General features: G+C 36.2%; 1 protein-coding gene across 16 annotated transcripts; it reads left to right on the top strand.

Moving 5' to 3' along the window:
- The first annotated feature begins 1,060 nt into the window (after positions 1 to 1,060).
- LOC132300867 (protein WHAT'S THIS FACTOR 9, mitochondrial-like) lies at positions 1,061 to 12,333 on the top strand. Of its 16 annotated transcripts, none has more exons than XM_059798184.1 (6): positions 1,061 to 1,178; positions 4,142 to 6,071; positions 6,722 to 10,006; positions 10,314 to 10,418; positions 11,542 to 11,739; positions 11,819 to 12,333. In XM_059798184.1, the coding sequence occupies exon 2, from the start codon at positions 4,169 to 4,171 to the stop codon at positions 5,459 to 5,461; it is 1,293 nt and encodes a 430-aa protein (XP_059654167.1). In that variant the 5' UTR covers positions 1,061 to 1,178; positions 4,142 to 4,168; the 3' UTR covers positions 5,462 to 6,071; positions 6,722 to 10,006; positions 10,314 to 10,418; positions 11,542 to 11,739; positions 11,819 to 12,333. The 16 variants fall into 16 exon arrangements, with proteins under 16 accessions (XP_059654167.1, XP_059654134.1, XP_059654150.1 ...); XM_059798151.1 differs by having other exon boundaries at positions 6,722 to 7,308; positions 9,054 to 10,418; XM_059798167.1 differs by having other exon boundaries at positions 6,722 to 7,308.

The raw sequence follows: 12,333 nt of genomic DNA on the forward strand, positions 1-12,333 counted from the left end.
TATTATAACCTTTAAGGCACTGTTTGTGTCAGCCAAACAGTGCCTTAACGGTCAAATGCACTGTTTATGGCAGTAATTTAAAATTTAAAGCAAATTTTTTTAAAAAAAAAATCAAATTTTAAGGGGAAAAAACAAAAAAAAAAAGGTTTTTTAAATTTATTTTTGGCACAAATAATTTATTTTTTGGACAAACAATGTCTAAACAATATATTTTTTTATTTACTAAATTTTATTTTATTTTATTTTTTAAAAAATAAGCTCAAAATAACATATTTTGGGTTTTTAAAAAAAAACTAGGCTGCCAAACAGTGCCTTAAGGCACTGTTGGCACTGTTGCAGCATGAAGTTAAAAAAAAAAACGAAAAACCGCTTCAGGCTTTGCTAAGGAAAAAGACAAAAAAAAAAATTCCGCGATCGGGCTCGGGCTCGCGGAATATTGCGAGTCGGGCCGCGAGTTGTTGTGGGCCCCGCCCAATTCCGCGAGACTGCTGGAGTGAGTTTGGTTTGTTTGGCTCGCGAAGAGGGCCTTCCGCGAGCCCACTGCGGATGCTCTTAGGTTCTATTTGTTTTGAAGTAAAATAATTTTTTAAAAGTATTTTTCTTTTTTAAATAAAATATTATTTTATTTTACTTTATCATGTTTAACAAAGTATTACAAGTTGTAAAAATATAATGACAAGTTTAAAAAGTTGATTTAAGAGTTTTTCAAAAAAAAATTATATTGTTCATTGTTACACTACCGTTGCTAATGAGGAAACATGTAAAAACATTAACATAACATTATATATATATATATAGGTAAAGTGGGTTTCATCAATACATTACATTCACACAATTACAAGAGGGTGAATTTTGAAATGTAAAACAATGTCGGTCTAGTAAGTGCGTGACGTGGCACTTTTTGCATGGTATGATTTGCAATGCGGGTGATGTGGCGCGTTTAACATGGTTTGATCTGCAATGCGGATACAGTGAGAAGGGTGGGTGTTGATTGGTGACAAAGAATAGCATGGTTAACCTAACCTGGTTTGGTCAAACCTCGAACTTCAAAGCCCAGCCCAACATAACTTCAAAGCCCAACTCAGTATGCTCCTCTCTCTCTCTCTCACTCACTCTCTCTCTCTGGCTTCGAACCGTCCTCCCTCACCATCGAAGGCATCGATTGACACAGCAGAAAGGTCAGGGCGTCGATTTCGATTATATTGTTGATTTTGTTTGTTTGGTTGAAGTTTTTATTTATTTCTTTTGGTTGATTATTCACATTGACAGCTTCAATTTTGAGAGTTAAATATGTTTCCAAATGTTTCTGAGAAGCAAATCGTGCTCGATTTCCAAGTTTTTTTTTTTGTTGTTTTGTTTTATGTGGGTTTCATTTATTCATTTACGGGCTCAATTTTTGTTCTCCATCGTGTGATTGTTTAGACAAATTTTAGTTTTGTTCATAATGATTTGGAAACGTGGTTTTACTCCAAAAATTGAATGTGTGTCTCCTTTTTTTTTTTTTAACTCTACTCTGTTCCCTTGAAGTTGAAGAACCAACCTTTGCAAATGTGTTTGCTTTTATCTTTTTGATACACCCTTTATTAATTCAGTGGGTCTCTGATGTCAACAAAAGACGTTTGTGTGATTCTCCTCGGTGCATTTCTGGGTTATACAATTGTCTTTATGTTTAGAGCTTTCTATCTAATTGGAGATTTTGACTTTACACCACGTCTTTATAATGTGGTTGATTATTGAGTTTTTATGTTTATAATCAAAATGAATGTTTGTCCTTGAAAAGATATTCGTAATTTGATTTTCGAATGGGCTTGAGAAATACACCCTCTGGGTTTGTATTATTGAGTTAATTTACGACTTTTGCTTTCAGATTTGATTGCTTTTATCTATATCAGTTTAATAATCTTTGTGGATAGTAAACAAGGCTAGCATGGCAGCCACAACTCCTACAAGATGATCACATAAAGGAGACCATTCCGAATATCTGTGCTCGTGTGCTGTTTTTCCTATATTTTCAACTTTTTAAGCAAGCTGGTTTTTTTCCCCTTGATTGGGAAGCTATACAACCAAAATGAACTCTTTTGATGTACTAAGGTGGTTTACATGGCATTTTATTGCCATTTTTGCATGAATAGCAAGATACAAATCTTGTTTTGACGTGTCATGTTACCATGTTACTTTTGATGTTCCTTTTTTTATGTTGATCTGAAAATTTTGATCAGCACATCAATAATTAAAATTAGAGCTCAAAGTGCTGGCTTGCTTTCATATAGCGAAGTTCTTCTTGGATTCAATGAGGCCTCTCTAATCTATCAATTTCATGTTAATGCATCTTTTATAGGTGTGCACTTCAGCTGGCCTGGTGTTGCTCTAGCACATCAGTGCTAAGTCTACGGCATCACTCATAAACTCACGACACATTCAAGTGACATATATTGTACTTGTTCATTCACAATGTTGTTTTAGAATTATTGACTTGTTAAAGGTTCTCATTGTGGCCATGGGTGTATGTGGTTTGTTCATGTGTGTTCAGGCATTATGTGTATTCAAGTGACATATATTGTACTTGTTCATTCACAATGTTGTTTTAGAATTATAGACATGTTAAAGGTTCTCATTGTGGTCATGGGTGTATGTGGTTTGTTCATGTGTGGTCGGGCATTATGTGTATTGTGTGTTTGCAGTGTTTTAGCCTTCACTTTATGATAGGACGGCTCACTGAAGAAGAATCAAACTCAATTCATATAGGATGTTTATGCTGGTTAGGAGACTGATTTGATTAAGAATAATTAACAATGCTTCTAAGATTTAATATACTTTTTTAATACAATTTAGATGAAAATATACATGCCCTATTGGAAGTTGTCAGTGACTAAAACCTTTGTTGGATTAAGCGGTGGGTCTTTTGAATTGGACTGTAGGATTAGATTGAGGAATGTTAGATTCTACAAAATTAGGGAAAGAAGACCAAACGATATTTATACATGTAGAATTCTTAAATTAGAACAAAAGCAAACCTAAAACAAATCAAGTATACAAATATTATTACAAACATGTGTAACATGTATACATGCTCAAGTTTTGTAGACTAAATTTTATAATGTGACTTGGAAGGTTGAACTAGCGCCATGCAATTTGTAAGGTTTTTCCTGGGGAGAATAAAGTTTAGATCACTGCATTTTCATTAAGTTTTATAATTCCAAAAATCACTTTTTAATGACACAATCTCAGATAATTCTTCTCACTCTTTTGTACATTTGACTAATTTCCTATTACATATGACATAACAACTGATAATTTTTTACCAATCCCATACAAATACTCCACCTTATAAAATTTTCAGGTGTCATGACAAAGCAAACAAATTATCAAATTTTCTATTTACATAAACGATCCTAAACAATCCCATGGTAGATCCTATTATTCTAAACGATCCTTTGGCAACCCGACTATGACCCTCTGGTCCCTTTACGATCTTGTAGAGATCTACATGGATTTTTTATTACTTTGGATTTCAAGATTGTATGATCTAGATTGCAATTTTGATTACCATGCCCTCTTGTGAGTTTTACTAATGCACCCACAGCACTATTTTTAAATGTCATGTAGAGGAAATTTATTGCATGGTGAAAAAAAAAAATTTATTGCATGGTGAAAAGATGTTAAATCTAACATAACAGAAAAAGATGAATTCATGGGACTGTTGTAAACCAATGTGCAAGGTTGTCATTTTATAAATACTTCAGTGAGTACTGTTGTTCTGTTAATACACAGCCAAGCACCATGGAGCTTAATATTAAGTGGAAAAGAAATTGAAGAAGAAGGGGAATAACAAGTACTCATCAAGTCTTCGATTAAAAAAGGAAATTCTTTCGCAACTACGTAAACTACATCAGCTTTGTCTTTCAGGGCTTCGAGAAATGGATCTTATCATTAGATGCAATCTGCTTTGTTTTATCCTCTAAAGTACAGTTGGTTATTTTTCAAAAGTTGTAGGTTGATCATTTCATTACAATTTATAACATAATTTGTTTGCTTAATTCTCCCTTGCTATATACATTGCTATTTGACATTCCTGAATTTTAAATATTGGAATACATTGAAGTGGTATCTTACTTCCAGAACAATTTTCGTCATGTAACAGGGTTATGTTGATCATCGTCGATCTAAAATGGTTCGGTGGTTGTGGAGTAGGACAGGATGCTCTCGTTTGCTCTATGGATGTGAGATGGGATTTAATCGCCAGCAGAAAGCCAGTCTGGTGAATGTAAGGTTAAAATGGGTGAAAGATAGGGTATTGGATGCTGTTGTGGCAGGTGATAGGGATCTAAGAGCTGCCAGCACTCTTGTTTCCATAATATCTGCGAATCCTCATTGTTGCCTCCCAGTTTACCACCTCTCCCACCAAAGAGGGCAACTCAGTCTCCCCCACGATCTTAAGATTTCCACTTTTATGAGGAGATATCCCACTATTTTCGATGAGTTTCATGTTCGTGACAGTGGAGGTACTAGAGTTCCCTGGTTCCGCTTGACTCCTAAAGCACTAGATCTCCATCAAGAAGAACTCGGTATCTACCAAAATTGTGAGATGGATCTTCTTGACAGGCTCCGCAAGCTGCTCATGCTCACCAAAGATAGAATTCTTCCTCTACAAACGATTGACCAGCTGAAATGGGACATTGGTTTGCCATTTGATTTCCCTCATTCATTGATTCCCCATCACCCCGATATATTTTCTTTGATTCACCTACCTGATAATCGTGTTGGCTTGAAACTCCTATCCTGGGATGTTAACCTTGCTGTGTCTCAATTGGAAAAGAGTGCTGCTTTGCAGCAAAGGGAAAAAGATGTTGAAAATGGCAGCTTAGCATTTCCAATTGGATTCACAAGGGGTTTCGGATTGAAGAGAAAATGCATGGTGTGGTTAGAAGAGTGGCAGAGGCTCCCTTATACTTCTCCTTATTCAGATGCCTCTCACTTAGATCCACGTACAGATGTATCTGAGAAGAGAATTGTTGGTGTCTTTCATGAGCTTCTCCACCTCACCATACAAAAGAAAACAGAGCGCAAGAATGCGAGCAATCTCCGTAAACCACTGGTCTTGCCACAGAAGTTCACGAAGGTGTTTGAACGCCATCCTGGCATATTCTACATTTCTAAGAAGTGTGACACCCAAACTGTTGTTCTTAGGGAAGCTTACGACCGTCATCAACTAATCCAGAGACACCCCCTTGTTGACAACAGGGAAAAGTTTGAAAGTATGATGAAGGAAGGGTTTCTGGATAGGAGCAGGGGCTTATACAAGAGAAACAGAGATGCTGTTGTTGAGGAGGATCGATTTAGGAATGTTTGTAGTAATGAACTCAGTGACAATGGATTCAAAAATGAAGGAGAATCAGATGATTCAGATTGTAATTTTCTTTCAGAATATGAATCAGATGAAACCATAGATGATCCTTGCTAAATTCAGCAGATGCTTTTAGCAGTTAGCTCAAATCTTCGCTGCAACGTGAGACAACTAATGGAAAAGGTATTCCCTGGTAACCTAATCCTATCCTGCCAAATATTAATAGAATTTGGGAGTAATCTTTTACAAGATGAGTTTGTGATGATTGTCTTTAGCATCATGAGGAAGCAGGAAACAACTTGTTTTGATGGAGGAGAGAGAACTAGGAGAAGAGATTTATTTTAGAAGTACTGCATCTGATTTTGATTGTATCTCAGATCTGGTTTTTCTCATAAAGTTAACCATTTTAGTTGAAGAACTGAATCTATAGATCAACCGGAAGATGTTACCATGAGTCCATGAAGGATATCTAAATGGACCAATAATCTTAAGGAGCTTTGGGAAAACAAGCTGGGATTAAATTTATAGTGATTCTTATATATGGAATGACCATTTGGACTTCACGGTTTTCATTTTTTAATGTGTTACAATAATTTAGTTTTTCATTTCTGGCATTATGTATCAGAAGTATTTGGGCCCCACATGAGTGCAGCTGTGCTAGATTGTATTCAGAATATTCAAGCACAGTCTCCACAGTGAATGGACTTTGAACATGCTCTGCACCAAGGTATTTTGGATAAAGCAACTCTTATTTTTGTTGAAAAAATATTTAAACTTAAGAGAGAAATTGTGTTCGCGCACAAGTGGGTGTTTATGCATCTTTTTTTTCCCTAAGCTTGTTTGTGCATCTTTTTTTCCCTCTTGTTGTCCTTTTGGTTTCTGTTGAAGCATTCAACCTAGTTAATATGTCAAATGCACAAATTGAAATGATTCATCATAATGGCCAATTTCCATGGCAAGGTTATTCCTTTCCTGGAATTTGATTATTTTGCAGCATTCCTCCTGTTGTTGAGATCAAGGGGAAAAAGATCAAGTTTTGTGATCTTTTCAACAAGAAAACAAGTTTTTAGCATATAGTTTAGATATCTAGTATTGATGCTGAAAGTTTCAATTTTTCTTTATTTTGGAATTGATGTAGTGGTATTGAAAGTATTATTATCTCCTGTTTGTACAATTTCCCATACCATGATTGCTGTTGGAAATTTTAAATTGCTCTGACTTTTCTATTGAATTAACTGAACTTTTATTTTTTTTTGTCATACTTATGAAACACCCAGACTACTCCCAAATATCCTTCAAATTTAGGAAAATTGTAGTTACTGAAGGAAAAAAAAAAAAAAAAAAAAAATCCAGATTGTGACAATTTCTGGATAACAGGTCTCTGCTTAACCTTGGCACCAAGGTTCATCCTTCCTAAGTGCATGGTCACAGTGGATGATTCTGCTTTAAAGACCATCAATCAAGTGAGTCTCACCTACTGAATAGGGGCTGGCTTTGCCAAGGGATAATAAGGCCATAAGGGAGAGGTTGGATGCTAACGTTGCCTGCCATGTGGTCCAATCATTCTCTATGAGATTTTCCTTTTTTTCCTTATTTTATACGTAGAAAAGATCTTCACATCTAACGAACACTTTGATCTCTCCTTTATGCAGGGCTATTTGGCTGTTATACACTTAGCTTGACACTTCTGTAATGTTGGCATGGAGACGCGATCATTTGGAGAGAGAAGAGTTTGCTGAAATAATTCAGAAACTTGTGGCTGAGAAAAAGTAATGTGGGGCTGAGAAGATAAAGTCCAATTGGCAGCTTCTGGAAGAGGACATGGTGGAATTGAGAACGGCTTTCAAGATTGGAAGGGTATGACCATTGGGAAAGGCTAAACATATGACCATTATCATGGATGACTGCTATAGTGAAGGTACAAGCAGGTTTATTCTGTTGGATTCAGCATTCCAGTAAACCAGGTCTGGATCCCCTCAACCCCTCTTTGTGTATGGATTCGTCCTGTACTGTTCATACTTCATATTGAGGCTGTTAATGAATCGATCAGACCTACATTAAAAGGCACCTTGGTCTTTTTGTAGTTTTGCTTTTTAAGATGACTAATTGTCCCAAATTAACTGAACACAGATTGTAAATATTTCCTTTGTTTCAACTTTCATGGTAAAACATTCTTTTACATAAATCTAGTCTTGTCTAAACACTTCGACCTCAAGGCACTACCTGGAAAAGAGGATTCTAAAACTCTAAACTCCTTGGACCTCAAGGCATACTGACACATACAGTGGGAAACCTAGTTTCTGAGATCAAGTTTAAGGGCCATAAAAGCTTGTTTGCTCAATCTTTTGTTCTTCATAAAATGGAGCAGTTCATGGGCAACTAGAGATACTATTAGTTATTTGCCTTCCAGCAACAAAGGCACTTTGATCTTCTCTAATAATAGAGATAAGGACTGATTGGAGCCTATTGATAATTTGAAATGATCTTATAAGACACATTACTCAAAGAAATAAGGCAATAATAGCCAACAAAAGTTGCATATTCTACTTTTTGGAATTAGAACAATATTTGTGTGGCATATGAGTATTCTTCTCCTTCTTCTAATTGTACTAGTTGCATGATTTTTATTTTTTATTTTTTGAATTTCTGTCTCTGAGCTGCAACAACTGAAGTCTGGATTTTTGCTTCCAATAAACTTCTTCTTCACTCCATTAATTATGAAGCTCATTTTCAAGTTGTTTCATTTTGGTAGCATCACAATTGGTGCGTTGTATCCTCTTTCAAAGAGAAAAGCTGAACTTCCATTACCTATATTTTCTGTCTGGAGTTCCAACTCTGATTTCTGGCCCACTTGATCAATTTATGCTTCCAACTCTTAGACATTTTTTGGAGAATTAAAATAGATTAGAATCATGAAATTTGTTGTCCCAAGCTTCCATGACAATAATGACTTAGCATTTTGCTAGGCTTCTTGTTGATAGGGGAAGCATCTAACACCAGAGCATAGTAGTGATCGGATCCAACAGTAGCATCATAATTATTAGCATTTGATGTTGAAACCGCCACTCTTATTATTTACAAGTGAATTAAATTACAGAAATTAGTAGCTGTCTCCCCAAACACTATGCTTTGCTCTTAGGTAATCCCATTGTGCAGCACTGTTGGAATGATCAATAGTAGCATACTTTGGATTGCAAGATTGTGTGATCTAGATTGCAATTTTGATTACTATGCCCTCTTGTGAGTTTTTACTAGTGCACTATGGTCCAGAGCAATATATTTAATTTTCATGTAGAGGAAATTTATTGCATGATGAAGATGTAAAATCCATCATAAACAGAAAAAGACGAATTTATTGCACTGTTGTAGACCAATGTGGAAGGTTTGTTGTATATACACATTTCATACATACTTCAGTGAGTACTTGTTGTTCGGTTGATACACAGCCAAGCACCGTGGAACTTAGTATAAAGTGGAAAAGAAATTCTAGAAAAATAGATGCGATCTGTTTTATCCTTAAATACAGTTGGAAATCTTTGCAAAGTTGTAGGTTGATCATTTGAATATAATTTATAAGTGGATCCTAACATAATCTGCATGCTTAATGTTCTCCTGCTATATCCATTGCAATCTTGACTTTCCTAACTTTAAATATTGGAGTACATTGAAGTGGTATCTCACTTCCAAACCAATTTTTTTCATCTAACAGGGGTATGTTGATCATCATGTAAAATGGTTTGGTGGTTGTGGAGTAGGGCAGGATGCTCTCATTTTCTGTATTGATGTGATATGGGATTCAATTGCCAGCAGGAAGCCATTCAGCTCTTGCTCTTCTAGATTTAATCTTATGTTAAAATGGGGTGAAAGATAGGGAATTGGATGCCATTCTGGCAGGTGATAGGGATCTAAGAACTGCCAGCATCCTTGTTTCCATAATATCCTCAAATCTTCGTTGTTGTCTCCCAGTTTACCACCTCTCCCACCAAAGATCTTAAGGTTTCCACCTTTATGAGGAGATATCCCACAAATTTTGATGAATTTCATATTCTTGACAGTGGAGGCACTAGTGGTCCCTGGTTCCACTTGACTCCTAAAGCACTAGATCCCCATCAAGAAGAACTCGGTATTTGGTTCCACTTGACTCCTAATCGATGAATTTCATGTTCTTGATTGTGAGATGGATCTTCGCAAGCTGCTCGTGCTCACCAAAGATGGGACTCTTCCTCTACATACAATTGACGAGCTAAATTGGGTCATTGGTTTGCCATTTGATTACCCTCATTCCTTGATTCCCCATCACTCAGATTGTTTTTCTTTGGTTCGCCTACCTGATCATGTTGGCTTGAAACTCCTATCCTGGCTGGCTTTGCCACAGACGTTCACAAAGGTGTTTGAACGCCATCCTGGCATATTCTACATTTCTAAGAAGCGTTACACCCAAACTGTCATCAACTAAACCAGAAATACCCCCTTGTTGACAACAGGGAAAAGTTTGCAAGTATGATGAAGGAAGGGTTCTGGATAGGAGCAGGGGCTTATGCAAGAGAAACAGAGATTCTGTTGTTGAGGAGTATTGATTAAGGATGTTTGTAGTAATGAACTCAATGACAATAGGTTCAAAAATGGAGAATCAGATGATTCAGATTGTAATCTGCTTTCAGAGTATGAATCAGATTATTCAGATTGCTAAATTCGGCTGATACTGTTAGCAGTTAGCCTTCATGGAAAGTTTTGAAACCACATAGTGCATCAGCGGCATTTACCATATTTGTAGTACAATATCATTCATTCAATTTGATGCTGCACCTCATTAAATATTATATCATCCATGGGCATGTTATATATGCAATTATGCATTTTGAGTTCAATTGAAATGATTCCTACTCTGCACACCAAGTTTGAGCATCCATTTCGTATAATCTTCTACTCGAATTGAACTTTCAGTGAGATATCTAAATGATATGTGTAGGATTAGCTGCTGGTGGTAAAAGCTAAGGATTACCTGCTACATAAACGTGAAAGGTGATCCAAGAACTCAAATCTCCGTTGCAACGTCAAACAACTAATGGAAAAGGTATTCCCTGGTAACCTAATCCTTTCCCACCAAATATTAATAGAATTTGGGAATCATCTTTTACAAAACGAGTTTGTGATGATTGTCTTAAGCGTCATGAGGAAGCAGGAAACAACTTGTTTTGATGGAGGATAGAGAACTAGGAGAAGAGAGTTATTTTAGATGTACTGTATTTGATTTTGATTGTATCTCAGATCTGGTTTTTCTCATAAAATTAAGCATTTTAGTTGAAGAACTGGGAAGATGTAACCTCGAGTCCATGAAGGATTTATCTGAATGGACCAATAATCATAAGGAGCTTTGGGAAAACAAGCTATTCTTATCCATGGAATGACCATTTGGACTTCACAGTTTTCATTTTTTGATATGTTACAATAATTTAGATTTTCATTTCTGGCATTACGTATCAGAAGTATTTGGGCCCCACATGGGTGCAGCAGTGCTTGAAGGTATTCAGAATATTCAAGTACAGTCTCCATAATGAATGGACTTTGAACATGCTCTGCAGCAAGGCTTTTTGGATAAAGCAACTCTTATTTTTGTTGGAAGAATATTTTAACTTAAAGAGAGAAATTGTGCGCGCTCACATGTGGGTGTTTGTGCATCTCATTTTCCTCTTGTTGTCCTTTGGGTTTCTGTAGAAGCATTCAACCTAGTTAATATGTCAAATCTAAAAATTGAAATGATTCATCATAATGGCCAATTTCCATGGTAAGGTTATTCCTTTCCTGGAGTTTGATTATTTTGCAGCATTCCTGTTGTTGAGATCTAGGGGAAAAAAGATTTAAGTTTTGTGATCTTTTCAACAAGCGAAAATAATTTTTTAGCATATAGTTTATATACCTAGTATTGATGCTGGAAGTTTCAATTTTTCTTTATTTTGGAATTGATATAGTGGAATTGAAGGTATTATTATCTCCTGTTTTTACAATTTCCCATACCATGATTGCTGTTGGAAATTTTAAGTTACTCTGATTTTTCCATTGAATTAACTGAACTTTTATTTATTTATCATATTTATGAAACTCCCCGACTACTCCCAAATATTCTTCATATTTGGGAAAAATTCTAGTTACTTGAGAAGAAGGAAAAAATCCAGGTTGTGACAATATCTGGATAACAGGTCTCTGCTAAACCTTGGCACCAAGGTTCATCCTTCCTAAGTGCATGGTCACGGACTCACGGTGGATGATTCTGCTTTAAAGACACCGTCAATTGTGTCTCACCTATTGAACAGGGTCTGGCTTTGCCAAGGGATAATAGGGCCATACGAGAGAGGTTGGATGCTAACATTGTCTACCATATGGTCCAATCATTCTCTGTAAGTTTTTCCTTTTTCTTCCTTGTACTTGCCAAAGATTTTCACATATAATGAACACTTTGTCCTCTTCTTTATGCAGTGCTATTTGACTACATTATACAATTAGCTTGACAGTTCTGTAATGTTGGCATAGAGACGTGATCATTTGGAGAGGGACGAGTTTGCTGAACTACATAATTCGGGAACTCATGGCTGAGAAAAAGTAATATGGTGATGAGAAGACAAAGTCCGATCAGTTGCCACTGGCATGGATGACTGCTATATTGATGGTGCAAGCAGGTTTATTCTGTCGGATTCAGCTTTCCAGTAAACCAGGTCTGGATCCCCTCAACCCCTCTTCCTGCAGAGGGCCAACAGATTGAAGATGAGGCTGGCAAAGTGCAAGTTTGTATGTATTCGTGCTGTTACTGTTCAAAGCAAGGCTGCTACTGAATCAATCAGATCAACATTACAAGGCACCTTGGGTTTTTGTAATTTTGATTTTTAAGATGATTAATTGTCCCAAATTAACTGAACACAGATTGTAAATATTTCCTTTGTTTCAACTTTCAGGGTAAAACTTTCTTTTACATAAATCTAGTCTTTTGTCTAAAA

This window comes from Cornus florida, unplaced genomic scaffold (assembly GCF_030987335.1).
Source record: "Cornus florida cultivar Cherokee Brave unplaced genomic scaffold, ASM3098733v1 CherokeeBrave_3.0.0_Hap2_Chr01, whole genome shotgun sequence".
NCBI lineage: Eukaryota > Viridiplantae > Streptophyta > Magnoliopsida > Cornales > Cornaceae > Cornus > Cornus florida.

Coding starts and splice junctions, on each gene's coding strand:
- LOC132300867 (XM_059798177.1), top strand. CDS start 4,169: ATGGTTCGGTGGTTGTGGAGTAGGACAGGATGCTCTCGTTTGCTCTAT.